Here is a 27829-nt window from a genome sequence, read left to right on the forward strand (position 1 = left end):
GGCAAAAAATACGTGAATCAGTTATAGAACCCATTGCCCTTCATGGTTGTGAGGTCTGGGGAAAACACCCAATTGATTGAGACTCTATGCAGAATTCTGCAAAAATATCCCCCGTGTACAACGTAAAACACCAAATAATGCATGCAGAGCAGAATTAGGCCGATAATCATCAAAATCCAGGAAAGACGTTAAATTCTACAACCACCTAAAAGGATATGCACACTGCCCACAAAATTAGGTGGAAACTGAGCTGCACTTCCAAACCTCCTGCCAAATGTATGACCATATTAGAGAGACATATTTCCCTCAGATTGCACAGACCCACAAAGAATTTGAAAACAAACCCAATTTTGATAAAACTCATCTACTGGGTGAAATGCCACACAGCAGCAAGATTTGTGACCTGTTGCCACAAGAAAAGGGCAGGCGGGGAGGGAGGGAGACTGGGCAGGGAGGGAGACTGGGCAGGGAGGGAGACTGGGCAGGGAGGGAGACTGGGCAGGGAGGGAGGGAGACTGGGGAGGGAGGGAGGGAGGGAGACTGGGCAGGGAGGGAGGGAGGGAGACTGGGCAGGGAGGGAGGGAGGGAGACTGGGGAGGCAGGGAGGGAGACTGGGGAGGCAGGGAGGGAGGGAGGGAGACTGGGGAGGCAGGGAGGGAGGGAGGGAGACTGGGGAGGCAGGGAGGGAGGGAGGGAGACTGGGGAGGGAGGGAGGCAGGGAGGGAGACTGGGGAGGGAGGGAGGCAGGGAGGGAGGGAGGGAGACTGGGGAGGGAGGGAGACTGGGGAGGGAGGGAGACTGGGCAGGGAGGGAGGGAGGGAGACTGGGCAGGGAGGGAGGGAGGGAGACTGGGCAGGGAGGGAGGGAGGGAGACTGGGCAGGGAGGGAGGGAGGGAGACTGGGCAGGGAGGGAGGGAGGGAGACTGGGCAGGGAGGGAGGGAGACTGGGCAGGGAGGGAGGGAGACTGGGCAGGGAGGGTGGGAGACTGGGCAGGGAGGGAGGGAGACTGGGCAGGGAGGGAGACGTGGGAGGGAGGGTGGGAGACTGGGCAGGGAGGGAGACGTGGGAGGGAGGGAGACTGGGCAGGGAGGGTGGGAGGGAGGGAGGGAGACTGGGCAGGGAGGGAGGGAGGGAGACTGGGCAGGGAGGGAGGGAGGGAGGGAGACTGGGCAGGGAGGGAGGGAGGGAGACTGGGCAGGGAGGGAGGGAGGGAGACTGGGCGGGAGGGAGACTGGGCGGGGCGGGAGGGAGACTGGGCGGGGAGGGAGGGAGACTGGGCAGGGAGGGAGGGAGGGAGACTGGGCAGGGAGGGAGGGAGGGAGACTGGGCAGGGAGGGAGGGAGGGAGACTGGGCAGGGAGGGAGGGAGGGAGACTGGGCAGGGAGGGAGGGAGGGAGACTGGGCAGGGAGGGAGGGAGGGAGACTGGGCAGGGAGGGAGGGAGGGAGGGAGACTGGGCAGGGAGGGTGGGAGGGAGGGAGACTGGGCAGGGAGGGAGACTGGGCAGGGAGGGAGACTGGGCAGGGAGGGAGACTGGGCAGGGAGGGAGACTGGGCAGGGAGGGAGGGAGACTGGGCAGGGAGGGTGGGAGGGAGGGAGACTGGGCAGGGAGGGTGGGAGGGAGGGAGACTGGGCAGGGAGGGTGGGAGGGAGGGAGACTGGGCAGGGAGGGTGGGAGACTGGGCAGGGAGGGTGGGAGGGAGGGAGACTGGGCAGGGAGGGAGGGAGGGAGGGAGACTGGGCAGGGAGGGAGGGAGGGAGGGAGACTGGGCAGGGAGGGAGGGAGGGAGGGAGGGAGACTGGGCAGGGAGGGAGGGAGGGAGACTGGGCAGGGAGGGAGGGAGGGAGGGAGACTGGGCAGGGAGGGAGGGAGGGAGGGAGACTGGGCAGGGAGGGAGACTGGGCAGGGAGGAGACTGGGCAGGGAGGGAGACTGGGCAGGGAGGGAGACTGGGCAGGGAGGGAGACTGGGCGGGAGGGAGACTGGGCAGGGAGGGAGGGAGACTGGGCAGGGAGGGTGGGAGGACTGGGCAGGGAGGGTGGGAGACTGGGCAGGGAGGGTGGGAGGGAGGGAGACTGGGCAGGGAGGGTGGGAGGGAGGGAGACTGGGCAGGGAGGGTGGGAGGGAGGGAGACTGGGCAGGGAGGGTGGGAGGGAGGGAGACTGGGCAGGGAGGGTGGGAGACTGGGCAGGGAGGGAGGGAGGGAGACTGGGCAGGGAGGGAGGGAGGGAGACTGGGCAGGGAGGGAGGGAGGGAGACTGGGCAGGGAGGGAGGGAGGGAGACTGGGCAGGGAGGGAGGGAGGGAGGGAGGGAGACTGGGCAGGGAGGGAGGGAGGGAGACTGGGCAGGGAGGGAGGGAGGGAGACTGGGCAGGGAGGGAGGGAGGGAGGGAGACTGGGCAGGGAGGGAGGGAGGGAGGGAGACTGGGCAGGGAGGGAGACTGGGCAGGGAGGGAGACTGGGCAGGGAGGGAGACTGGGCAGGGAGGGAGACTGGGCAGGAGGGAGACTGGCGGGAGGGAGACTGGGCAGGGAGGGAGGGAGACTGGGCAGGGAGGGTGGGAGACTGGGCAGGGAGGGTGGGAGACTGGGCAGGGAGGGTGGGAGGGAGGGAGACTGGGCAGGGAGGGTGGGAGGGAGGGAGACTGGGCAGGGAGGGTGGGAGGGAGGGAGACTGGGCAGGGAGGGTGGGAGGGAGGGAGACTGGGCAGGGAGGGTGGGAGACTGGGCAGGGAGGGAGGGAGGGAGACTGGGCAGGGAGGGAGGGAGGGAGACTGGGCAGGGAGGGAGGGAGGGAGACTGGGCAGGGAGGGAGGGAGGGAGACTGGGCAGGGAGGGAGGGAGGGAGGGAGGGAGACTGGGCAGGGAGGGAGGGAGGGAGACTGGGCAGGGAGGGAGGGAGACTGGGCAGGGAGGGAGGGAGGGAGGGAGACTGGGCAGGGAGGGAGGGAGACTGGGCAGGGAGGGAGACTGGGCAGGGAGGGAGACTGGGCAGGGAGGGAGACTGGGCAGGGAGGGAGACTGGGCAGGGAGGGAGACTGGGCAGGGAGGGAGACTGGGCGGGAGGGAGACTGGGCAGGGAGGGAGGGAGACTGGGCAGGGAGGGTGGGAGGGAGGGAGACTGGGCAGGGAGGGTGGGAGGGAGGGAGACTGGGCAGGGAGGGAGGGAGACTGGGCAGGGAGGGAGGGAGGGAGGGAGACTGGGCAGGGAGGGAGGGAGGGAGACTGGGCAGGGAGACTGGGCAGGGAGGGAGGGAGACTGGGCAGGGAGGGAGGGAGACTGGGCAGGGAGGGAGGGAGACTGGGCAGGGAGGGAGGGAGACTGGGCAGGGAGGGAGGGAGACTGGGCAGGGAGGGAGGGAGACTGGGCAGGGAGGGAGGGAGGGAGGGAGACTGGGCAGGGAGGGAGGGAGGGAGGGAGACTGGGCAGGGAGGGAGGGAGGGAGGGAGACTGGGCAGGGAGGGAGGGAGACTGGGCAGGGAGGGAGGGAGGGAGGGAGACTGGGCAGGGAGGGAGACTGGGCAGGGAGGGAGGGAGGGAGACTGGGCAGGGAGGGAGACTGGGCAGGGAGGGAGACTGGGCAGGGAGGGAGGGAGGGAGACTGGGCAGGGAGGGAGGGAGGGAGACTGGGCAGGGAGGGAGGGAGGGAGACTGGGCAGGGAGGGAGGGAGGGAGACTGGGCAGGGAGGGAGGGAGGGAGACTGGGCAGGGAGGGAGGGAGGGAGACTGGGCAGGGAGGGAGGGAGGGAGACTAGGGAGGGAGGGAGGGAGACTGGGCAGGGAGGGAGGGAGGGAGGGAGACTGGGCAGGGAGGGAGGGAGACTGGGCAGGGAGGGAGGGAGACTGGGCAGGGAGGGAGGGAGACTGGGCAGGGAGGGAGGGAGACTGGGCAGGGAGGGAGGGAGACTGGGCAGGGAGGGAGGGAGACTGGCAGGGAGGGAGACTGGGCAGGGAGGGAGGGAGGGAGGGAGACTGGGCAGGGAGGGAGACTGGGCAGGGAGGGAGGGAGACTGGGCAGGGAGGGAGGGAGACTGGGCAGGGAGGGTGGGAGGGAGGGAGGGAGGGAGACTGGGCATGGAGGGAGGAAGGGAGGGAGGGAGACTGGGCAGGGAGGGAGGGAGGGAGACTGGGCAGGGAGGGAGGGAGGGAGACTGGGCAGGGAGGGAGGGAGGGAGACTGGGCAGGGAGGGAGGGAGGGAGACTGGGCAGGGAGGGAGGGAGGGAGGGAGACTGGGCAGGGAGGGAGGGAGGGAGGGAGACTGGGCAGGGAGGGAGGGAGGGAGGGAGACTGGGCAGGGAGGGAGACTGGGCAGGGAGGGAGACTGGGCAGGGAGGGAGACTGGGCGGGAGGGAGACTGGGCAGGGAGGGAGGGAGACTGGGCAGGGAGGGAGGGACACTGGGCAGGGAGGGAGACTGGGCAGGGAGGGTGGGAGGGAGGGAGACTGGGCAGGGAGGGTGGGAGGGAGGGAGACTGGGCAGGGAGGGTGGGAGGGAGGGAGACTGGGCAGGGAGGGAGGGAGGGAGGGAGACTGGGCAGGGAGGGAGACTGGGCAGGGAGGGAGGGAGGGAGGGAGACTGGGCAGGGAGGGAGGGAGGGAGGGAGACTGGGCAGGGAGGGAGGGAGGGAGACTGGGCAGGGAGGGAGGGAGGGAGGGAGACTGGGCAGGGAGGGAGGGAGGGAGGGAGGGAGGCAGGGAGGGAGGGAGGGAGGGAGACTGGGCAGGGAGGGAGGGAGGGAGGGAGGGAGACTGGGAGACTGGGCAGGGAGGGAGGGAGGGAGACTGGGCAGGGAGGGAGGGAGGGAGACTGGGCAGGGAGGGAGGGAGGGAGGGAGACTGGGCAGGGAGGGAGGGAGGGAGACTGGGCAGGGAGGGAGGGAGACTGGGCAGGGAGGGAGGGAGGGAGGGAGACTGGGCAGGGAGGGAGGGAGACTGGGCAGGGAGGGAGGGAGGGAGGGAGGGAGACTGGGCAGGGAGGGAGGGAGGGAGACTGGGCAGGGAGGGAGGGAGACTGGGCAGGGAGGGTGGGAGGGAGGGAGACTGGGCAGGGAGGGTGGGAGGGAGACTGGGCAGGGAGGGAGGGAGACTGGGCAGGGAGGGTGGGAGGGAGACTGGGCAGGGAGGGAGACTGGGCAGGGAGGGAGGGAGGGAGACTGGGCAGGGAGGGAGGGAGGGAGACTGGGCAGGGAGGGAGGGAGGGAGACTGGGCAGGGAGGGTGGGAGGGAGGGAGACTGGGCAGGGAGGGTGGAAGGGAGGGAGACTGGGCAGGGAGGGTGGGAGGGAGGGAGACTGGGCAGGGAGGGAGACTGGGCAGGGAGGGAGACTGGGCAGGGAGGGAGGGAGGGAGACTGGGCAGGGAGGGAGGGAGGGAGACTGGGCAGGGAGGGAGGGAGGGAGGGAGACTGGGCAGGGAGGGAGGGAGGGAGGGAGACTGGGCAGGGAGGGAGGGAGGGAGGGAGACTGGGCAGGGAGGGAGGGAGGGAGGACTGGGCAGGGAGGGAGGGAGGGAGGGAGACTGGGCAGGGAGGGAGGGAGGGAGGGAGACTGGGCAGGGAGAGGGAGGGAGGGAGACTGGGCAGGGAGAGGGAGGGAGGGAGACTGGGCAGGGAGGGAGGGAGACTGGGCAGGGAGGGAGGGAGGGAGGGAGACTGGGCAGGGAGGGAGGGAGACTGGGCAGGGAGGGAGGGAGGGAGGGAGACTGGGCAGGGACGGAGGGAGGGAGGGAGGGAGGGAGACTGGGGAGGGAGACTGGGCAGGGAGGGAGGGAGGGTGACTGGGAGACGGGGCAGGGAGGGAGGGAGGGTGACTGGGAGACGGGGCAGGAGAGGGAGGGAAACTGGGAGATGGGGCAGGCAGGGAGGGAGACTGGGAGACCAGACATATAGTTGTGTAATGGGACAGAGTAGACCAGGGATTGGCAACAGGAATTATGTTAAGAATGAGTTTAATTTAGGACGTCTTAAGTATTCCCACAAAATAAATTAAATAGACTCTATTGTGTCTCAATGTAATCGAGGTATATAATGATTTCTTTTTCAAATACAATCTCTTTTTGGGCTTAGTTGTGGTCAATTTGCAGTGTACAAATTATTCTCATTTTCCGGCCCCCCACCATTCGATCGGACTAAAATTGGCCTGCAGCTGAACCTAGTTGCCTAACCCCTGGAGTAGACTAATTAAAGTCATGATTTATGAAGCTACTCTGGACTGTTGCTCAGCCAGTCTGACAGGTGACCACTTGGAATGTGTGGACTATGTTGCACCATCGGAATGTGGCCAGGGTCTTGACTTTGGGACATTTTACTAATCGTGTGTGTGTGGGGGGGTATGTGTGTATATGGGGGGTCTGTGTGTGCACACTCAAAGGTATTCTGGTTGTCCTCTCCTGGTGTCTTTGTTGAAGTCTTAATCCTGCCTAGGGTTGAAATCCCGGTTGGTTGTTCCCGGAATAGGGGAGAATAAGCAGGAAATCTGGAATCCTCAAACCAGCATTTCTGAAAAACCCAGGGAATTTATTGAAAGTTCCCCGAATTCTTCTACCCTAATCCTACATGTGAATGTGTGGTGTTCTCTTTGTATCTCTGTACTGTGCTCTTGTGTCCGAATTAATTAAGCACTGTTAGCCGAGCACTGGACAGACTGATTGTAGTGTACTGAGCAGGCTGTCTAGCAGCAGAACAGAGCACTGCTGAGAAAGTCGCTACGCTGGCATAACCGAATAGGACACGAGAGGGGATTTAATTTGCCTCATCGAGGTCTGATGGAAAATTGCAATAATGAGCAAGTTAATGAAATGAAGCGGCCAATTCTCGCTTGCGGGCGCTCTCTCGCGCGCGCTCTGTCTGTGCTTGTCTATAATTTGAGCTAGGAAACTGGGGTATAGGATTGTTGTACACTACCGGTCAAAAGTTTTAGAACACCTGCTCATTCAAAGGTTTTTCTTTATTTTTACTGTTTTCTACATTGTAGAATAATAGTGAAGACATCAAAACTATGAAATAACACATTTGGAATCATGTTGTAACCAGAAAAGTGTTAAACAAATCAAAATATATTTGAGTTTATTCAAATAGCCACCCTTTGCCTTGATGACAGCTTTGCACACTCTTGGCATTATCTCAACCACCTTCACCTGGAATGCTTTTCCAACAGTCTTGAAGGAGTTCCCACATATGCTGAGCACTTGTTGGCTGCTTTTCCTTCACTTTGCGGTCCAACTTATCCCAAACTATCTAGTAAAAAGAAAAACCCTTGAATGAGTAGGTGTTCTAAAACTTTTGACTGGTAGTGTATATTTTCATCTGAATTTTAAGAGAAATATACACTAACCACCCTCCTAATATTGAGTTACACCCTCCCTTTTGCCCTCAGAATAGCCTCAATTTGTTGGGGAATGGACTCTACAAGGTGTCGAAAGCTGACTCCAATGCTTCCCACAGTTGTGTCAAGTTGGCTAGATGTCCTTTGAGTGGTGGACCATTCTTGAAACATTCGGGGAACTGTTGAGCATGAAAAATCCAGCCTGGCACCCCGTTCAAAAGCACTTAAATCCTTTGTCTTGCCCATTCTCCTTCTGAATGGCACACATACACAATCCATGTGTCAAGGCTTAGAAATCCTTCTTTAATCTGCCTCCTCCCCTTCATCTACACTGACTGGTTGAAGTGGCTTTAACAAGTGACATCAATAAGGGATCATAGCTTTCACCTGGATTCACCTGGTCAGTCTGTGTCATGGGAAAAGCAGGTGTTCCTAATGTTTCGTACACTCAGTATATTACATTGTACTAAGTCTTAACTGGTTTAATTAGCATGTCTCTGGATCCATAATAACCTATTAGATCATGTCTCTGGTCTAGTTTCTAGTTTCTAGAGCCCAGGACCCAAAGCCCCAAAATAGTCCTAACCACTTTTTAGTCATTGTACTGTTTCATGTATATGTGTTCCCTCTCTGTCCCGTTCTTTATAATACAGGGGATGTTCTTGTCTGTCTCTCTCCGTCTCAGGGTAAAGAGCAGCAGCACACGTTTGTGTTCCGTATGGACCACCCCAAGGCCTGTAAGCACCTGTGGAAGTGTGCTGTGGAACACCATGCTTTCTTCCGGCTCCGCGGCCCGGTCCAGAAGGGCTCAGCGCGCTCCGGGTTCATCCGCATGGGGTCACGCTTCCGCTACAGGTAGCTATTGAGCAGCATGTGTACACTACACTCTGCAGTATACTACCATCTGCATATTACTCCTCACCAACCATGTCAGTCTGATATGGTTGATGACAGTACTGCTACACTTAACACTCATTATTCACTCCACTCTGCACAAGTCTCTACACAATGCCCCTATACAATTCAATCCCCAGTTCATTATTGTAAAACTCAAAAAATGTGCACATTAGACAAATCCACAGATTATAATTTTAATAGGATTTAACTGACCATGTGCTCACATTAAGCTAACTGTGCCTAATGAAACTCGTTACAACTTTCAACTTGTCCCGTTGTGTAAAAATAGCTTGTCTTGCTGCAGTGTAAACAACAGACTGCTAAAACAGCAGCTTCAGGCTCTCTTTGGGGCCTTGTTGTTTTAAGATGGCGTGTTTCTGGTTGGATGACCACAGAGTTCAGCAAGGGTCAGTCCCGTGTCACAACACCTTGTCGAGGGGGGTTGAGCATTGAAGGCCACCCTGGGGGTTATGAGGGGGAGCTGGGGACTGGGGGTGAAGGATGGGAGGAGATACAGAACGGTACACTGCACCCTCCACGTCTCTTTTTCCTCTGAAGTAGCCCAGCAGTGGCTACTATACTCAAGTTCTTGGCTATATTCCATAGGGCCAGGCGTGTTTCCATCCTGACCGTGTGGCGGACTAGTAAAACCTCAACCGTTACCAGAGATGAAGGAATCTCGTTGCCTTTTGTGTTTTCATGTGATCTTCTTTATATTCTAGCTGAAGTGTCTCCTCCACAAACTTGACTCCAATTACCCCCTCTTGTTCTCCTTGAAACTACCACATTTGCATATTTTCCAAGGCTTGTCTGTTTGAATACAAGCTTTCCCTTCAGCCCAGATCTAGCTAAGGATTTTCTATATGTTCAAGTCATTTGCAAAACGGTTTCCCAGTGTTGCTCCTGAGCCCCAACAAAAGTTCCAGTCAGTATGTGAATCAGTCCTGGTGGTCTGATTGCCAGGGAGGCTCTCCCTCTCCCTGCCTGCCTGTGTTCAGGCTTCACTGGGCAGACTCACTGCCTGATTGTCCCCTGCCTGGTGGTGGGTTGTTTGGTTTCGCTCTCATTCACCCTCCTTCCTGTCTGTTGTTCTGGGTTGTATTCAGGAACGAAACAGAATCAAACAGGCCCGAAATGGGGGGGGGGGGGGGGGGGGGCGCTACCTTGTCCAATAGGAAATGCTTGTTTTCGTTTCCCGTAAGCAAACTGTTTTGCTACATTGTACGCTAATGAATATTACCCTGTTGTCCTCAGTGGGAAGACTGAGTACCAGACCACCAAGGGCAACAAAGCCAGGAGGTCAGCATCGTTTGAGAGGAGGCCCAGCCGCCGTTACTCCAGGAGGACCATGATGAACCGGGGTGCGTTCACTGTACACACACACACACTGTTTAATATACTCCTTATACATCATAATGACTCATGTTCTGTCTCTTATTTCCCAGGAGCCAACAAACTCCAGGAGTAAGTACACCCCCCCCAAAGTAACTAATAAATAAATAGATATTTGAACATGTTTTTTAAAGGGAATGTTTTGTTACTAAATGTTTGGGATGGGCACTGATCAGTGATTGACTAATCTCAAGCTGTTGATGTATACATATGTTTCCTGTTGTTATAAAACTCATCTCAGTATGATAACCATGACATACACACACACACAGAGAGAGAGAGAGAGAGAGAGAGACAGACACTATATTATTTTCTTTGCATTGTTGGGAACGGGCTCGTAAGTAAGCATTTCACGGTAAAGTCTACACGTGTTGTTTTCAGTGCATGTGACAAATAAAATGTGATCTGATAATTGACTAGATTAATATCAGAGGCCCTCACACAGTCTGTAGTATCCTCTGGCTTGTATCCTCCTCCAGGCTTGCCTTCCTCTCCCAGCACACAGAAGAGATAAACACACTGGTTATCACACACAGTTCTCTGTCCACACTGTGCTGTCTGCTGCAAGAAGTTCTAGATCTCTCTCTCTGTGTGTGTGCGCGCACTACTCTGCTCTTTCAGCCGGTGACCTTTTTACATCACAGCAGCAATAAAGCGTTGTGAATGAGTAATGTTAAATGTCACGGAGAGAAGGCTTAATTATAAAACAGTCAGCCTGACGTCCCCTTCTTACCATTCGTCATGCTCACTGAATCATAATGGTTAAATCATGTGTGTGGATTACTTAGGTAGTTAGCAGTGATGTCATCATGACTGTGGGAGTGATGATGCTCACTTCACGTGCATCGCCGTAGCGATGAGTGTTTAATCAAAGGCAGAGTGCTCTGACAAGGACATGAGTCCTCCATGGCAGCCTTGACATGGCAGCCATGTCTTCTGTGAAAAACAAGGGTGGAATGTAATTTGCTTCAGGGTTACATCAACATAAGCTCATAAGGCTGAAAGGTCAAAGGTCAAAAAAAAATATATATATATGTCCGTTGAGTTCTCTCTCCTCTCTTTACCAGTCACAACAACGGAATGAGCCCCAACAAAGATGCCAAGGTATGTTGCTCTGCTGTCCTTGAACCCTACTGACTCTAGTGACAGTTTCCCAGGCACATATTAAGCCTGGTCTTGGACTAGGAAGCACTTTCAATGGAGAATCTCAATTCAACATGCTTTTTTTATTTCAGGACTTGGAAGAATCTGTGTTAGGGATGGGCACAGTTATTTTAATATTCAAATAGCCGAACGGACCTAACCCGTCTGTTACATCCAGCCCCTCCACATCAGACCTAACCCCTGTCTCTCCCCCAGCCCCTCCACATCAGACCTAACCCCTGTCCCTCTGTTTCCCCCAGCACCTCCACATCAGAAGCCCCTGGTCCCTGCCCGTGGTCAGCCCTGTATCCTCAGTCTGCACCAGCAGACCTATGAAAATCGAAACCCTCCCCAGGAGTCCTGGCGGTGGCCAATCGGAGAAGAGGAGGTGAGGCGCTCTCTGTTCAAATGCCATAAGATCATTAAGCTGCCTAATCTGTTCATCCTGCTGGCAGTGGGTACTGGGTGGCGGTGGGTGGCACTGAGTGGTGGCCACAGAGCTGTCATTGGGCAGTGGGTACTGGGTAGAGGACACAGAGCTGTCATTGGGCAGTGGGTACTGGGTAGAGGACACAGAGCTGTCATTGGGCAGTGGGTACTGGGTAGAGGACACAGAGGCAGCATCCCAAATCACACCCTATTTCTTATGTAGTGCATTACTTTTCATCAGAGCAGTGGGCTATGGAGGGAATAAGGTGCCATTGTGGACGCGCGTAGTGGCTCTGCCTAGTGCCTGCTCTGCGACAGCTAGTGACCAGACAGATGGGGAGACACTTAAATGTGCCTCCCGCATTTAACCCAACCCCTCTGAATCAGAGCGGTGCGGGGGGCTGCCTTAATCGACATTCACGTCTTCGGCGCCCGGGGAACAATGGGTTAACTGCCTTGCTCAGGGGCAGAACGGCAGAATTTTACCTTGTCAGCTCGGGGATTCGATCCTGCAACCTTTTGGTTACTGGCCCAACCTTCTAACCACTAGGCCCCCTGGGTCGTGTTCATTAAGCACCAAACTGAATAAATTAGACAAACAGTGGTGGGATTAACTGGACTTGTTAAATAAGAAACACACATTTTTGTTTTCCGTTGCAAAATGTTTTGACGCGTTTTCCTTGGCGTACCCTAGTGAACATGACCCTGGCTACATTACGCTCACCCTGGAGCTCTCAGGTGGTGGTGGTTTGGTGTGTGTGTAGAGGTACACTGAGTGACTAGAATGTGAAGGGGATCTGGGAGGTGGTGGTGCATGTTTGACAGTGTGTTACGACACTGAGTAGACGGATAGTGGTTGTAGTCCAGCTACTGCTGCGTTGGTGGTGGCCATGGCCCCCGCTGAGGTGGAAACAACAAACTCTCTTTTCTAGGAAATACCCCATCTTTTTCTTCAGCCCCCTCTCTCTTCTCTCCTAAAACTTGATCCCCAGAGGATGACTCTGCAATGAAGGCTGTCTGCCTTTAGAATTCCTGACATATTAAAAATAAATGGTTTCCTGTATTTGGTTGACCTTTTAAGATAAATCCCCATTTCTAAGCTCTACCTTTTTGTTCTAGTATGATGTACTGAGACCAAACAGGCCTTTTCATAAGGCAAGGTATGTACCCTCCAAGTTACCTGGAGTTCTGCTTCAACCAATTAAGTTATCTTGGTCCTGCTGGGGACTGTGATTCAGGGCTGGGGGCTGGGTCCTGTGATTCAGGGCTGGGGACTGGGTCCTGTGATTCAGGGCTGGGGACTGGGTCCTGTGATTCAGGGCTGGGGACTGCCTCCTGGGGTAAACAAATCATCTTCATCCATGGTAATGGTTGCTCTCTGCATTGATCCTCCTTCAATACCAACCCAAATACTCAGGTGACCCTTGCCCTCTGTCCCGTTTTCACGACCACCACTTGTTGTGATCTACTAATGCTACTGTATCCTCCCTCTTTGTTAAATCCTTTTCCATTATTGGCTCAGTACCTGGCTGAGATTATATCTACCATTTGAGTCTTTATTTCACTTCTCGTCTCCCTCCCTAGCCATATGAGGAAGAGTAATGAAAAACAAACTTGATTATAATGATAATGCAGTACTGTAGGCTAGTTGTTTTGATTTGATTAAAGCAGCCACTGAGGATAGATCAAAATGTCAGCCCACAGCCTATAAACGCTTAAATCACACTTGGTGCATATTTCATGGCACTGAGTGAACAAGCTTGAAGGTCTTTGCCAGCTGGCGATTACGATTTAATGAAAGTTTACTTTAGGCCAGGAGATCTCTTCAGAGCCACTTCACACAGGCCAGGGAAGAGATTCTCACGTTGTCATGCGATCAGGTGGTGGAACTGAAGATAATGGCACACCATCCTCCCTGGATCTAGGCCTATTCCCCATCAGTGGTGTAGTAGAGATTATATGTTATATGCAGGTACAGTTGAAGTCAGAAGTTTACATACACTTATGTTGGAGTCATTAAAACTGGTTTTTCAACCACTCCACAAATTTCTTGTTAACAAACTATCGTTTTGGCAAGTCGGTTAGGACATCTACTTTGTGCATGACACAAGTCATTTTTCCAACAATTGTTTACAGACAGATTATTTCACTTATAATTCACTGTATCACAATTCTAGTGGTTCAGAAGTTGACTGTGCCTTTAAACAGCTTTGAACATTCCAGAAAAAGATGTCATGGCTTTAGAAGCTTCTGATAGGCTAATTGACATCATTTGAGTCAATTGGAGGTGTACCTGTGGATATATTTCAAGGCCTACCTTCCAACTCAGTGCCTCTTTGCTTGACATCATGGGAAAATCAAAAAAGTCTGATCCATCCTTGGGAGCAATTTCCAAACGCCTGGAGGTACCACGTTCATCTGTACAAACAAGGTCTTATAAACACCATGGGACCACGCAGCCGTCATACCGCTCAGGAAGGAGACGCGTTCTGTCTCCTAGAGATGAATGTACTTTGGTGAGAAAAGTGCAAATCATTCCCAGAACAACAGCAAAGGACCTTGTAAAGATGCTGGAGGAAACGGGTACAAAAGTATCTATATCCACAGTAAAACGAGTCCTATATCGACCTAATCTGAAAGGCCTCTCAGCAAGGAAAAAGCCACTGCTCAAAAACCGCCATAGAAAAGCCAAACTACAGTTTGGAGAAATGTCCTCTGGTCTGATGAAACAAAAATAGAACTGTTTGGCCATAATGACCATTGTTATGTTTGGAGGAAAAAGGGGAACGCTTGCAAGCTGAAGAACACCATCCCAACCGTGAAGTGTGGGGGGGCAATGCAAATAGTCTGGGTAGCCATTTTACTAGATCTTCAGCAGTCTTATGTCTTGGGGGTAGAAGCTGTTCAGAAGCCTCTTGGAAGGGTGTTCCTAATGTTTTGTACACTCAGTGTAGCTTTCACTCACCGTGCGTTAATAGCAGCTGTGACCATAGCACAGTGTTAAGTGGGGAATTCACATGAATAAATGAGGCACGGATTTGGCTGGAGTTCTGGAGTAACACTGCTCCTAATCCTGTGGATCTGACTGCGACACAGGCCAGAGCAGAGACTTTAAGGACCAGTATTATGACTGTGTTTATACTGATAGGAGCCTGATGTCTGACTCACTGAATAGTTTTTCAGGGGGTTTTGGTTTTGTTCTTTCCTGTAATTTGATAATCTCTTGCATTGATTCATGTTGAGATCAGATTATTTGTTTGTGCAGTTACTGGCAATGAACTAGACCTGCTAGACACATTCCTTAGGCTCTTTGCTGACTGCTTAGCTTTCCTGGCTGTACGTCATTGGTTCCGTTTTCAGTTGTTGAGGATTAACGATGCAGGTGAAGGCCAGTGTTCACTTTCAAGCCCTAAGAAATCGACTTTTACAGAAACATAGGAGTCGTGTTAAATTGGTCTTTAGGTTGCACCCCTCTCCACCCCAACCCGTGGAGGATTCTGCATGCTAACCTCTTCTTTTCCTCTTCTCCCGTCTCCCTCAGTTTACCCTCATTAACCTCCACCAAAAACACTCCCAATCACTCGTTACCAATCATCTGCCTGCCTTCCCACTAACCTAACCAATGCATGACAACAACAAGCACATTTATAGCTAGCTTTAAAAAAAAAAAAAAAATGTTTAATTGATGTTAAGTTGTCCTCCATGTCTGTCTGATGTGTAATGTTATCTTCCTGTTACCTCCTCTTTGACCTCAGTTTCACACTCATCTATACACACCTCATCATCCACCTTCTGTAGAAGTACTGTGAACATCAATATTAAGATGTCTGATTAGTACACCACTAGCATGCCTTTCTCAGCGGTCTTTGAAGAGAGGTTAGCCTAGTTGTACGGGTATAGAGTTGCCTGCTTCTTCATCGAGTTGCAAAGCGAGATATATTACTGGAAACTTTCTAAGTTTACCAGTAAACTACCAGACTTTTGGTCAATTTCAAGGACAGAAACTCATGGACAATATAGACACAGATGTAAAAAATGTATACTATATACTCTATAAATGACCCAAGATACTATAGATTGCCATAGAGTACCTGTTAATTACAAAAATTACAGAAGATTCGATTAACTTTGGTAAATAAATGGTAGCTATGCAATCCCCTAGGCATGCATAAGTATGAGAAACACTCTCCACTCACATTGAGTTTGTGAAATGGTCAACATTGGAAGAGCTGTTTCCTATCTGCCTAATCTCAGCTAACCCTGAACTAAAGTTTCAAGTAATTGGTCATCTGCTCGATTTAAGTTCTTGGTCCATACATGTTAGGAGAAGATCTCAAGAAATACTAGAATGATGAGCGGAACTGGAACGAGGTACTCCACGAATGTCCCCTTCCAAAATTCAAAAGATGCTAACACCTGCGAAATTGTGATTTGTCCAAATAACCAGTGATGGGAAAACCCCTAAATACTGCTGCTCTTATCATACACATCCCATTCAGTCCCGACAGATTCTCACTTTCCACGAAAGATTACGGTCTGCCGATTAATCTGTGATTTGAAATGCGGTGCTTCAAGTCCACTGATGTAGTTCTATTAGTCAACCAGACTCTAAAGAATGTCACGACTATTCATGTCTCTTTGAGATCCTAATGCAGTGATGTCACAACATCTTAATGTATGTAGTGAATTATATAAGGACCTTCCATCACTTACAATGCTGTTGTAATACTATCATGTAAGGGAATGCTGACTTCAGGACCTCCCGTTTACCTCTGTCTTGCACTTGGTAGGTACACTGACTTTAGTTTGCAGAAAGAATAGTCCCCCACAGCTGATTAGTCACTGAACACCTAATACAGGCAGGTCAAGACCTTCTCTGTAAATTCTGCTGTATCTCCTCTCCAGATCTGCTCTGCCACTCCCTCTCTTCCACACACTCCTCTTTTTGACTCCTTCCCCCATACCCCCTGTCTTCTCCTCTCCTCCACCCTTCCTGTCCAGGCCTCACCCTTTCACCACCCAATGCTGACCCTTCTCCTGGATGTGGGCGGACACCACTGGACCTACCCGTCTCACTAGGACACTAAGCTAATCCTCAGCAAGAGACAGACCAGACAGAGCTCTGTGTGTCTCAGTGCTCAGGTGACACCACATTACCTGGACTATTCACTCTCTCTCTACTCCTGCCCATTCCTCCTCCTCCTCACTCAACCACTGAAACTGCCATGACACCCCCCCCGCCCCACAGAAACTGTCTGGCAAGATGGTATTGGAGGGAGAAACAGTAGAACAAAAACCAGTCTGTAGACAGGAACCAAGAGGAGAGAGGCAACATGAACCCACTGGACCACTGTTCTGTTCAATTATAGACAGACTGAAAGATGTCTCTGAAGAACGACTTTATATTATATTTCCAGGGATATTAAGTGTTCCTCTTGTTCTCACTTCCCCAGTTGTTTTATCTGTTATATTTCATGTTACTGCCGGCTGTCTTTGTGTATTCTCAATCATCCAATGATTTGATTCAACCCACTTTTTTATGATTGTTGATTTGAATCTGTTTTGGTACATTTTATGGATCTGCACATGTTTCAGTCTCGCCTTAATCGGTGTTAAGTTAATGCACAAACTATGAATACAGATAGAAGATAGATTCCTAACAGTGTACTTGCTGTAAACTCCTAGCTGGTTAATTTGAATGTAATCTAATAGTTCTATATTCTATATTATTTCTATATATTGACAGTACTCTTACACAGCTCTACCAATGATTTATTTATTTTAAATGAATTTCCTGTTTACATTATTAAGTCGTGTGAACAAAGGTTGTCTCAGTATTGTAATTTATTGAGACTTCTGATAATGAACAGAAATAAAGCGCCCAGCTCCAGTTGGTGAGTAGGCAGTTGTTGTTTATATAGTTTCAGTGTAAAGTGCACTGCACTTAGTCATTTGTATACTTATTTGTTAATTCTGTAGAGGCAACAAGTGCTGTTTGGCTGTATTATGGCCAGTGCTGTCACTAGTCCCTGAGGTGTAATTATTAGTAGCTGGCCTAAATCTTCTTTACTATGGAGGCAGGTGTCTCCTCTGTGACAACTGAAACCACTTGTATCAAAGCCTCTTAGACTGCGTTTACACAGGCAGACCAATTCTGCTATTTTGTCCAATAATTGGTCTTTTGACCAGTCACATCAGATCTTTTCACATCGGATCTTTTTCATAGCTGATCTGTTTTGCTCAAAAGACTAAATAGTGAAAAAAATATCAGAATTGGGCTGCCTGCGTAAACGCAGCCTCTCAGCCTGTAATCTCACTGCAGTCACATATGGAATGTGATTCGCTAGCTAGTACACCGCCCCCTCTCTCTACTCCCTCTATCCCCTTCCCTCCCTCTCCAACTCCCTTCTCCCACCAGTCTCCCTTTCCCTCCCAAACTGTGTGTAAAGAGTTCTCAGACCATTGTTGTTCTCCTTACATGGAGTTTGTATAGATGATGCCAATGCCATGTTACATGATGTGTGGTGTGTCACGTCTACAGGACTTGAGGCAGTAGGTGGTAATATTTCCCTCAGCTTTCACCGTGTCTTTGTCCTCAGGCTGCAGCAAAGTGTAAGCTACGCCCTGCTGGTCTCACTTCAAGGCCCTCTTTGATGTAGAGAAGAAGCTACTTCCTCATTACCATACAGTTACTTGAACTAACTCGAGGCCTGATAAGGCAGCTGTTGACTTACAAGTGTAATTATGGATATGGTCAGTTGATTTCAGGATTAGTCGTGCATGGTGCTGGCTCTGAGCCTCATTCATTAACTGTCACAGTGGGGTAGACTCTTCAGCCTTTCTCATCCAGTGTTCACAGGTAAGTCATACTCATGTTGTGACCCTGTCTTTCTGTACCAGGTGACTTGATCAGGGGGGGGAAAACCTGGGCCCAGTAACTACCCTGGAGGTTGTTAATTTTGTTGTCAGATCAAATGCTCTGGAAAAACTCTGCAGGTATAGCAGTGTCTCCCTCCCATGCCTCTATCTGTCCTCGTGTGTGTGTGTCCGCAGCATGGCCCTGCCACTCGTAGCTGATCTGCTGGAGACATGCGTTAATGACGTCACCCATACACCTGTTCCCATGGCGACAGCAGGCCTGTCTGAGGAGGCGGGACTAAGCATGGCTGCCTCCGCCTCCAGCCTCACAGGGGAGGAGAAAGTCTCTCTTGCCGGTGAGTTTAAACACAGTCATGCCAAGGCTGGACTTACTGTATAACACCAGTCATGTCATATGTTTAGTAGGTAACCTTAGTAGTAGGACTTGCCTCATTAAAAGTACTCCCCTTGCAGAGGAAGTTGTGTTCGCTAAGGTTGTATAATGTCAAAAAGAAGCGCACTGCCTTGCAAATATTCTGCCTACCAAACACAGGATGTTTGTTATTGGAGGCTTGGTACACCAAAGACGTTCACTGGTGTTATTGAACGTGCTGAATAGAACTATGAAATGTATTCAACAGTTAAATGTTCTGTGTGCTCCACCAGGAGTGTTACTGATAGTAAAGACGTGTCCGTGTTTCTTCAACAGAGGCGGCAGCGCGGCTGAAGCAGCCGGAACTACAGAGTCTCTCGCTCCCTGTCCCTTCCAGAGCCAACCTCAACATGAACAACCAGGTCAATGCACTCAGCTGGAAGAGGGAGAGGGGTGGAGAGAGGGGGGTAGGGAGAGCGGGAGGTAGTGGGAAGGGGGTGGAGAGAGCGACGGGGAGACGAGGGAGAGAATGAAAGGGGGATACTCTGCATGCCCAAAAGAGACATGAATACTGTGTACATACACTCAGCCACACACACACACACCACCCTCTACAGGGAACAAAGCCTGGTTAGTGTCAGTCAGACGAGCAGCGCTGTGTTGTATGGGAAGAGGCAGAGAGCTGCACGGCCCGTCTCCCTGGTGGGGCAGAGAGCTGTACGGCCCATCTCCCTGGTGGGGCAGAGAGCTGCACGGCCCGTCTCCCTGGTGGGGCAGAGAGCTGCACGGCCCGTCTCCCTGGTGGGGCAGAGAGCTGCACGGCCCGTCTCCCTGGTGGGGCAGAGAGCTGCACGGCCCGTCTCCCTGGTGGGGCAGTGAGCTGCACGGCCCGTCTCCCTGGTGGGGCAGAGAGCTGCACGGCCCGTCTCCCTGGTGGGGCAGAGAGCTGCACGGCCCGTCTCCCTGGTGGGGCAGAGAGCTGCACGGCCCGTCTCCCTGGTGGGGCAGAGAGCTGCACGGCCCGTCTCCCTGGTGGGGCAGAGAGCTGCACGGCCCGTCTCCCTGGTGGGGCAGAGAGCTGCACGGCCCGTCTCCCTGGTGGGGCAGAGAGCTGCACGGCCCGTCTCCCTGGTGGGGCAGAGAGCTGCACGGCCCGTCTCCCTGGGGAAAAAGCAAATGTGTGATGGTTCTTGATTTGATGTGTGCTGATAGGCAGGGGCTTGCCAGGAGTGTTGGTTTTAGTTTCACAGGGACCCTAATTGGCTCCATATGCTGAGGAAGACAGTAGGCCACTATGACAGGCTAATGTATGGAAGCAATGGCAGACAGGGAGCGACTCAGAAGGCTGGGGCTGGGGAGAAAGGCTGGGGTGGGGAGCCATTGTAGGGGTGGGGTGGGGAGCCATTGTAGGGGTGGGGTGGTTTTGTGTTTGTTTTTGGATCTTAAAGGAAGGTGGAGGGCAGAGATATATTGTAACTACAGCCTTTACAGGAAGATACTGTAGCCTAACTCCTCCGTGTGTGTGTGTTGGTCCCCCCACAAGGAGGATGTGGTGAAGCTCACAGTGAAGTGTCTGAACAGTGTGGGTAGCAGCTCTGTGCCTTCTCCACTTCGCCCCCCAGAGGACCTGAAGAGTAACATCATCAAAGCCCAGGCTGCCCTCAAGGTACTGAACACTAGCGCCACAGAGTTTTGCGATACTTCCAGCAACGCTTCGAAGCAGGTTCCACAGACCAAGACGGGGTTGGGAAGTCAATGGGAGAAGTGAGAAATTCTTCCTTAGTTGTTAATTTTAGAACCGATTTACATGTTTCTGCCCATAAGCTTAGCTAGCCACCATCGCCATGACATCGCCTACAAGCGTGATCAGGGATTTCTACTGGAGGAGCCGTTTCTGCCTATCTTCATACTGTCTGTGCTAGCACTTTGTCGATGGACACTCAGAAATCATCTTGGTGCAACATAGAAATGGTACAGGGATGCTTTGGAATCTTACATCTAGACGAGGAAGTATTGTATAAGTACTGTAAACCTTTGGATAATCAGGAAGTTGGATACAGTGGCAAGTTTCTATTTGAAATACACGCAGCCTGGCATATTGATTGTATTATACCTCCACTGATGTTCTGTATGTTATAGAGCTCCCTGGAGGAGCACGTTGTGATGGGGGACAAGAACACCAATGTACAGGAAGCTGCAGCCAGGTGAGTGAGGACACTGAAAGAGTCACTACGGTTGTGTTCCTAGTCTCTACCCTTTAGTGTGCAATCTTTCGCTTCCCCTCGTGCATTCAAAGCATTGAGCATTGCATGATCACGCTTTATTGTACTGTATTTGATGACGAAGGAAACCTCAATCTTGGAATGTCACCAAGCCTCCCCTGTCTCCATCTCCCTGGAGTCACCCCAACACTCCACAGCCAGCCTAAGCCAATCACAGCCTTCCTCCAAAGCTCATTAACAGCTAGAATATTTATGAGGGTTCTTGGCATAATTCTGTTATGACATCACCCCCTGAATCAACGGCTCATTCCCAGGGGCTGCCCACTTTTCTGTGGGCAGGACTCTTGGGGTTGATTGACAGGAGGGATTCTTGCAGCAGCTGTAGTCAAGTTAACACAAAAGCCAAAATGTGTTACGGTGATAATTCCTCTGAAAGAAAATCCCCCCTTTTCTTTTCTTTTTTTGTTGTTAAACAAACCTAAGCACCACACCTGCATCCCTGCACACACAAGAAACAGCAGTTCATGGAACTTTGTTTTGCCCTTCTCCAGTGACCTATTATGTTGAGCTTCAAACAATGCACAAGATGGGGGATTGGTGTAGTGGTACAGAAGCAACAAAGGCGACTCGCATCGAAAAATCTAAATTTGCCTCAACAAACTGGATGTTTAGGCTGAGCTGAGTAGTGGAGGGTGTTGTAGATCTCTCTTACTGTCCACTCTTTTTCATTCCCAGGCTGAAGGTGCGTAGTGGCCGTATGGGCAGCAACTCCTCCCTGTCTCTAACTGGACATCCCGAGAGACAGGAGTCAAGGGACCTGCTCAAACCAACACTGCTGACCACAGCTGGGACCAGGTGAGGCTGGGAAATAAACACCTCACACTCACTGTATAGATTATGAGAAGGAGTAGGCCTGCCATTTGAAAAGGGGGGGGGGGGGGGGGGGGGCGGTTTCAATGTGTTATTGCTTAATGCTTCTTGAAGTAAACTGTGCAGTGTTCATATGGTTTCAGTTAGAACTGGAGAGATATGTGTTTGTGTATGTTCCATGTGCGTGCCAATGTTAGGGTGTGCGTGTGTGTAAGATGATGTACAGTACCTTCAGAAAGTATTCACACGCCTCGACTTTTTCCACAATTTGTTTGTTACAGCCTGAATTCAAAATGTATTACATTCTGATTTTGTCACTGGCCTACACACAATAATCAGAATGTCAATGTGGAATTATGTTTTTTGAAATTTGTACAAATGAATTACAAATGAAAAGCTGTTATGGCAAGCTTGAATAAGTTCAGTAGTAAAAAATGTATTTAAGTTGCATGAACTCACTCTGTGTACAATAATAGTGTTTAACATGATTTTTGAATGATTACACATTTATGTACCTCACACATCTAAGATTAATTCACCTTTCAGCAGGACAATAACCTAAAAGGCCAAATCTACACTGGAGTTGCTTACCAAGACGGTGAATGTTCCGGAGTGGCCGAGTAGCAGTTTTGACTTAAATCTACTTGAAAATCTATTGCATGACCTGAAAATGGTTTTCTAGCAATGATCAACAACCAATTTGACAGAGCTTGAAGAGTTTTTTAAAAGAATAATGGGCAAATGTTGCAGAATCCAGGTGTAGAAAGCTCTTAGACTTACCCAAAAAGACTCACTGCTGTAATTGCTGCTAAAGGCGCAGTTGTTGATCAACCACAAGATGATTTTCCCACCGGTCACACTTCAGTCTGCATGGTCAATGCAGCAGATGCAGCAATATGTGAATGACAATGATGCCGCTTTCCACTTTTTGCTTCTTACTGTAAATCGACAACCGTTCTATAATTACATTATCTTACTGTCTGCAAACAGCTTGGCTTTTCTTAGCAAGCTGTACCTAAAATAAATTGTTAGCCACTAATCGCTAGTTAGATAGCTAGCTAATAAATGTATGGAGTCAGAGCAAACGTAGCTAGCTACAGCCTTATACCAGTGCTGGTGTAGGCCTAAATCAATATGTTTATGCAACAGTATCTTCTGAATCCGAGAGGAATAGGCGGAGAATGAATATGTTAGCAACATGAAGTAAGAGAATATTTAATGTAGCCAAACATTCTTGGGTCCCACTCCCCTGGGAAACACTGACCAACACTTTGGTTCCTAACCTGTCACAATAATACCTACATAGAGATCCTATTAGTATTCTAATGAATAGTCATATGAAAGCCTCCCTGGCTTTTTCATCTGTTGTCATTGTTATATTTCCATGATTCCAACAGTTCACCTGTGTTTTGATCTAAATCGCAAGTCAAATCCAAATTCCAATATTTGGTTAAAAATAAGTTCTCTATTTTTTTGCACATATCGTGCAGCCCTACGTCGCAGTGTGGAATGATATATTGTAAAATGAGATGGACTTTTGGTTTAAGCTCGATTGTTTTATGCTGTTCAATCAGAATGGAGATAGCTCCATTGAAATAACTTGTAGAATGTATGTGTTGCCACCCTAGGACCATACACAACTCATAAAGCACATTTACAAGTTTTATTATTCAAAAACATAAAATACCGTCATACTGTCAAAAATCACGGCATGAGGAGATATTTTGGCCATATCGCCCAGCCCTATGTGAGGCTAAGAGTGGGGCCCACCCAGGTTAGAGGGTGCCACCTGTCCAGCCATAGGGTACCACGAGACAGCCTCATGCAGTCAGGACTACAGCTCCATCTGACACTCATTTAAGGATATATGTCACTTCTTAGATTCTAGTCAACATTGTTAACAAGCGTTCTTTAGTCTACTAGGCTATAGGTTGCAGCACTCAAGACAAAGACAGTGTTTTTACACAGCTCTCTGCTGCCATCTGGTGGATTATAGGAATCATAGATCTCTGATACCATCTGATTGAGCATGGGAATCACACTCCTGCTAATGTGATATGACTCAATTCTGCATGGATACATGTCTTTGCATATTCAGCACTTGTGAGGATTGTGTCCATTGATAATGTGTATGTTAGCCTTGCTATTGTTCAGTACTTCCTCATCAGACCCTATAGGAATGAATTAAACTCTCGTCCCTCTATCTTCTGTCTCGTCCCTCTTTCCTCATCAGTGTTGAGATGTTGGCTGTGGATCTCATGCAATCAGCACCTATGATGCCCCTCGAAATACTTAACGGGGGGCAACCAACAAAGGTAATCAATGAATCTGTGTTTTGCTTTTCCGGTTAATCGCGTGCATTAGAAGGCAAACTACATCTGAATGCACAGAGAATTGTATGCCTTTTTGTGGGAATGTGAGAGCTGTTTGTAACATAGCCATTGGCTTGTCACTATGCAGGCCGAACCTGAGGAGCTGAAGATGCCCACCCCTCCGTCACTGCGGGCCCCACTGAGCAGTAACCTGATGGACTTCTCAGACCTAACCCCAGTAGTAAGTCTATAGACCACGTCTGCTGCCTCACGCTTCAGCTGCTGTTATCTTTTGCCTTGAGTAGTTCAAACTTACCAAAAATAAGTGTGATTCGCTTTCAAGTTTAAACCCAATAGGCCTACTGTATGTTGACAGGTCACCTACTTACTTTGGCATCATTGTGCCAATTGATAGGTGTTTGAGTGTAACTCTTCAACATTTGTTATCTTGTAGTTACCGCCACCATCAGTGCAATCCAAGCCCATGATATCACCTCGCTGGATCATCCCTGCTGCTGCAGTGAGTACTGTCTTTCACTGTCCTCCAGCCTTTAATGCTCCTGTCTGTCTTTAGCCTGCCTGTCTGGCCTGGGTTTAAGTATGTCTGTATTTTAGTCTGTCTGTACGTCAGTCTACCATTCCTACTGTAGCTGCCTCAGAGACTGACCCAGTCAGTCCACTTTCCTTCTCCCATTCTAACACAGCCACTCACTGCCATCTTTACTAACGGCCTCTTTGACCTTGACCACTCTGCAAAGACCGCCGCCCCTCTCCAACCTGAAGGGAGGGCTCTCACCCCAGCTCTGCACCCCCATCTCTCCTCTCAAATGCACAATGTGATTGACACCAGGTAACTCCGTCGTGGCACGTCGTCATCTCTACCTTGTCCTAATGCTCTTTAGGTCATCTCATCTGGACATTGTGGTCATCGTTGCTAGTCTTAGTTGCTATGTGCTTTTGCTGCCATGCCATATGCTGTGTTGTAAAGAGTAGACAATATAATTCTCCATCCTGTTAATAATTGAAGCCTGTAGTGATTAACATCCACATTTACTAATTATGGTCCTGATGAGCTTCTTGAAATAGCTTTGTGAAAGCTGGAGCTAAATGTTTCATTTTCCACTACATCTCTACAGAAGTTATAAAGTTTGGCTGTACTGCTGAATAAAGTCTGTTCGTTAAGATGAATGTTGTGACCACTAAAAGTTAGTAGTGATCACATCAGGTAAATGGAAAGATGAATGGTACAGGCAGGTCTGGAACAATATGCGTAGATTGATGGATGTGAACCGTCTTGTGCAGTTTCTCATTACGTTGTGACGTTCCCATGCATCACATTATACTGGCTAGCAATACAATATTCCTATTCTACTAGAATATTACTATGATACATTACTTTATGTTGTGCACACTGAAAAGTAGGTGTTCTGGGCTTTTTATTTAGTTGTGTTCTCCTCTCACCAGCGTTGTGGCCCAGCCACCCAAAGAGCACAGCTCCAAGCACAAAGGTCTGTTGACCACTGAGCTCTGAGTGGGAACCAGGGGGGAGCTAGCTTCTACCCTCCTCACAACGAATACTTCCTACCCCTGGTGTTCCCAAACTAGGGGACTACTTCCTACCCTGAGCACATTCATCTCCTACTGCATTCCCAAACCTGGGGGAAGTTCCTGCCCTAGCGACAACCAGTATCTCCTACTGCGTTCCCAAACAATTCCCAAACCAGCAGCAATCAAGAGATTGGATGATTGGAATTCCTCGTCTCACTAGATTCCAGTTTGGAGCAGTGTTTTTGTTCTTTATTTTAGTACCACAGTTGGTTCACTGGTTCTTTTCATAAGCATTCCTACAAAGTGCACAGACTCCCTTTTAGAAATGTTTTAAGCAGGAAGGGACTGCAATAAGTGCTACGGAAGAGGACATCTGTTCCTCAAGCCACTGGATTACATTGGAGCATTGGACCTGGACTCTTAGAAGATATGAAACAATGACTTTTTACAGACTTTTTTTTTTTGTGCTGTTTTTTAAAATTTAAAGTCATACCGAGTGAATCGATCAAGTACCAGTGTTCAGTTAGGACCTGGTGCTCACTAGACGTTTCTGAATCTGATTAAGACTCAGTTATCAGAGGATGACAACAGCAATATGTAGAATGCAGGCATGAATTTAGCCACATCTAAAATGTCTATTTTGTATCCATATAAAAACACTGTAGCTACAACCTGCCTTAAGCTAGCTGAATGTTAAATTATGATTGCATAACTTCACACTGTAAGGAAATACTACCACTACTATTACCAATACTATCACTACTGTTACTAATACTACCACTAATACTATTACTACTGTTACTAATACTACCACTACTATTACTGATACTACTATTACTAATACTACCACTACTATTACTAATACTACCACTACTAATACTACCAATATTACTACTATATTTAGGCCTATACTGTACTTTAGTTTTTCATTTTACTGAGTCCACTGCTTACGACTGGAGTGTCTGTGTGTGATGGTAATATCTAATCATGTAGTCTTGACACCGTTTCTGGCTGTGGTCATCAATGACAGGTGACATGACTCATAGGCCTATTTCCTCTGTCAGCCTATCATAAACTGGCTCTCCATTGGTTCTTTTCCACAGTAAGCCAATCACATACAGGATCTCTGGTGGTAGGAAGTTGTCAGTCAACTGTATTATTCACTAACATAAAATGTAATGAAAAATGTATTTTAGATATCAGACGGGCGGTAGATCAGTAGGTCTTTGCGAGACGATGTGCAGTAGAGGTAAAAGCAGAAGACATTTTCAAATACAGTTAATTTGAACAAGTGATCTGTGAACAACACCCATCTCAACGGAAAGACTTAAAACGCATCACGTTTATAAAAAAAAAAAAAAAAAGTGAAGTCTTTAGGTTTTTTTTATACTTAAAATAGCCACTCTGAGAAGATGTGAAGTGTTCTCCCTCTCTCTCTGTATCATGAATATAAACTCAGCAAAAAAAGAAACGTCCTCTCACTGTCAACTGCGTTTGTCAGCAAACTTAACATGTGTAAATATTTGTATGAATATTACAAGATTCAACAACTGAGACAAACTGAACAAGTTCCACAGACATGTGACTAACAGAAATGGAATAATGTGTCCCTGAACAAAGAGGGGGTCAAAATCAAAAGTAACAGTCAACGCAGCTGGGTGGCCACACCAGATACTAAGTACTGCAGTGCAACTCCTCCTTATGGACTGCACCAGATTTGCCAGTTCTTGCTGTGAGATGTTACCCCACTCTTCCACCAAGGCACCTGTAAGTTCCTGGACATTTCTAGGGGGAATGGCCCTAGCCTTCACCCTCTGATCCAACAGGTCCCAGACGTGCTCAATGGGATTGAGATCTGGGCTCTTCGCTGGCCATGGCAGAACACTGACATTCCTGTCTTTCAGGAAATCACGCACAGAACGAGCAGTATGGCTGGTGGCATTGTCATGCTGGAGGGTCATGTCAGGATGAGCCTGCAGGAAGGGTACCACATGAGGGAGGAGCATGTCTTCTCTGTAACACACCGTTGAGATTGCCTGCAATGACAACAAGCTCAGTCCGATGATGCTGTGACCCACCGCCCCAGACCATGATGGACCCTCCACTTCCAAATCGATCCCGCTCTAGAGTACAGGCCTCGGTGTAACGCTCATTCCTTTGATGATAAACGCAAATCCAACCATCACCCCTGGTGAGACAAAACCGTAACTCGTCAGAGAAGAGCACTTTTTGCCAATTCTGTCTGGTCCAGCGACGGTGGGTTTGTGCCCATAGGCGACGTTGTTGCCAGTGATGTATGGTGAGGACCTGCCTTACGACAGGCCTACCAGCCTCTCTCAGGCTATTGCGGACAGTCTGAGCACTGATGGAGGGATTGTGCGTTCCTGGTGTAACTCGGGCAGTTGTTGCCATCCTGTACCTGTCCTGCAGGTGTGATGTTCGGATGTACCGATCCTGTGCAGGT

The 27829-nt window shown here is 50.1% G+C and overlaps 1 protein-coding gene across 2 annotated transcripts in view; it reads left to right on the forward strand.

The window, feature by feature from the left end:
- The window catches only part of LOC120064249 (band 4.1-like protein 5), a 53943-nt gene extending 27170 nt beyond the window's left edge, over positions 1-26773 (forward strand). The window contains exons 12-26 of one of the 2 annotated variants that reach the window (XM_039014684.1): positions 8007-8176; positions 9473-9579; positions 9664-9682; positions 10678-10714; positions 11014-11141; positions 18236-18396; positions 18750-18835; positions 19957-20079; positions 20553-20617; positions 21371-21490; positions 23739-23820; positions 23966-24058; positions 24272-24337; positions 24522-24667; positions 25282-26773. In XM_039014684.1, coding sequence (XP_038870612.1) covers positions 8007-8176; positions 9473-9579; positions 9664-9682; positions 10678-10714; positions 11014-11141; positions 18236-18396; positions 18750-18835; positions 19957-20079; positions 20553-20617; positions 21371-21490; positions 23739-23820; positions 23966-24058; positions 24272-24337; positions 24522-24667; positions 25282-25348 — 1470 coding nt within the window. In that variant the 3' untranslated portion in view covers positions 25349-26773. The remainder of the gene's footprint in view (positions 1-8006; positions 8177-9472; positions 9580-9663; positions 9683-10677; positions 10715-11013; positions 11142-18235; positions 18397-18749; positions 18836-19956; positions 20080-20552; positions 20618-21370; positions 21491-23738; positions 23821-23965; positions 24059-24271; positions 24338-24521; positions 24668-25281) is intronic. The other variant, XM_039014685.1, reaches the window with a different exon arrangement.
- Positions 26774-27829: the final 1056 nt, after the last annotated feature.

Source organism: Salvelinus namaycush, chromosome 19, assembly GCF_016432855.1.
Source record: "Salvelinus namaycush isolate Seneca chromosome 19, SaNama_1.0, whole genome shotgun sequence".
NCBI lineage: Eukaryota > Metazoa > Chordata > Actinopteri > Salmoniformes > Salmonidae > Salvelinus > Salvelinus namaycush.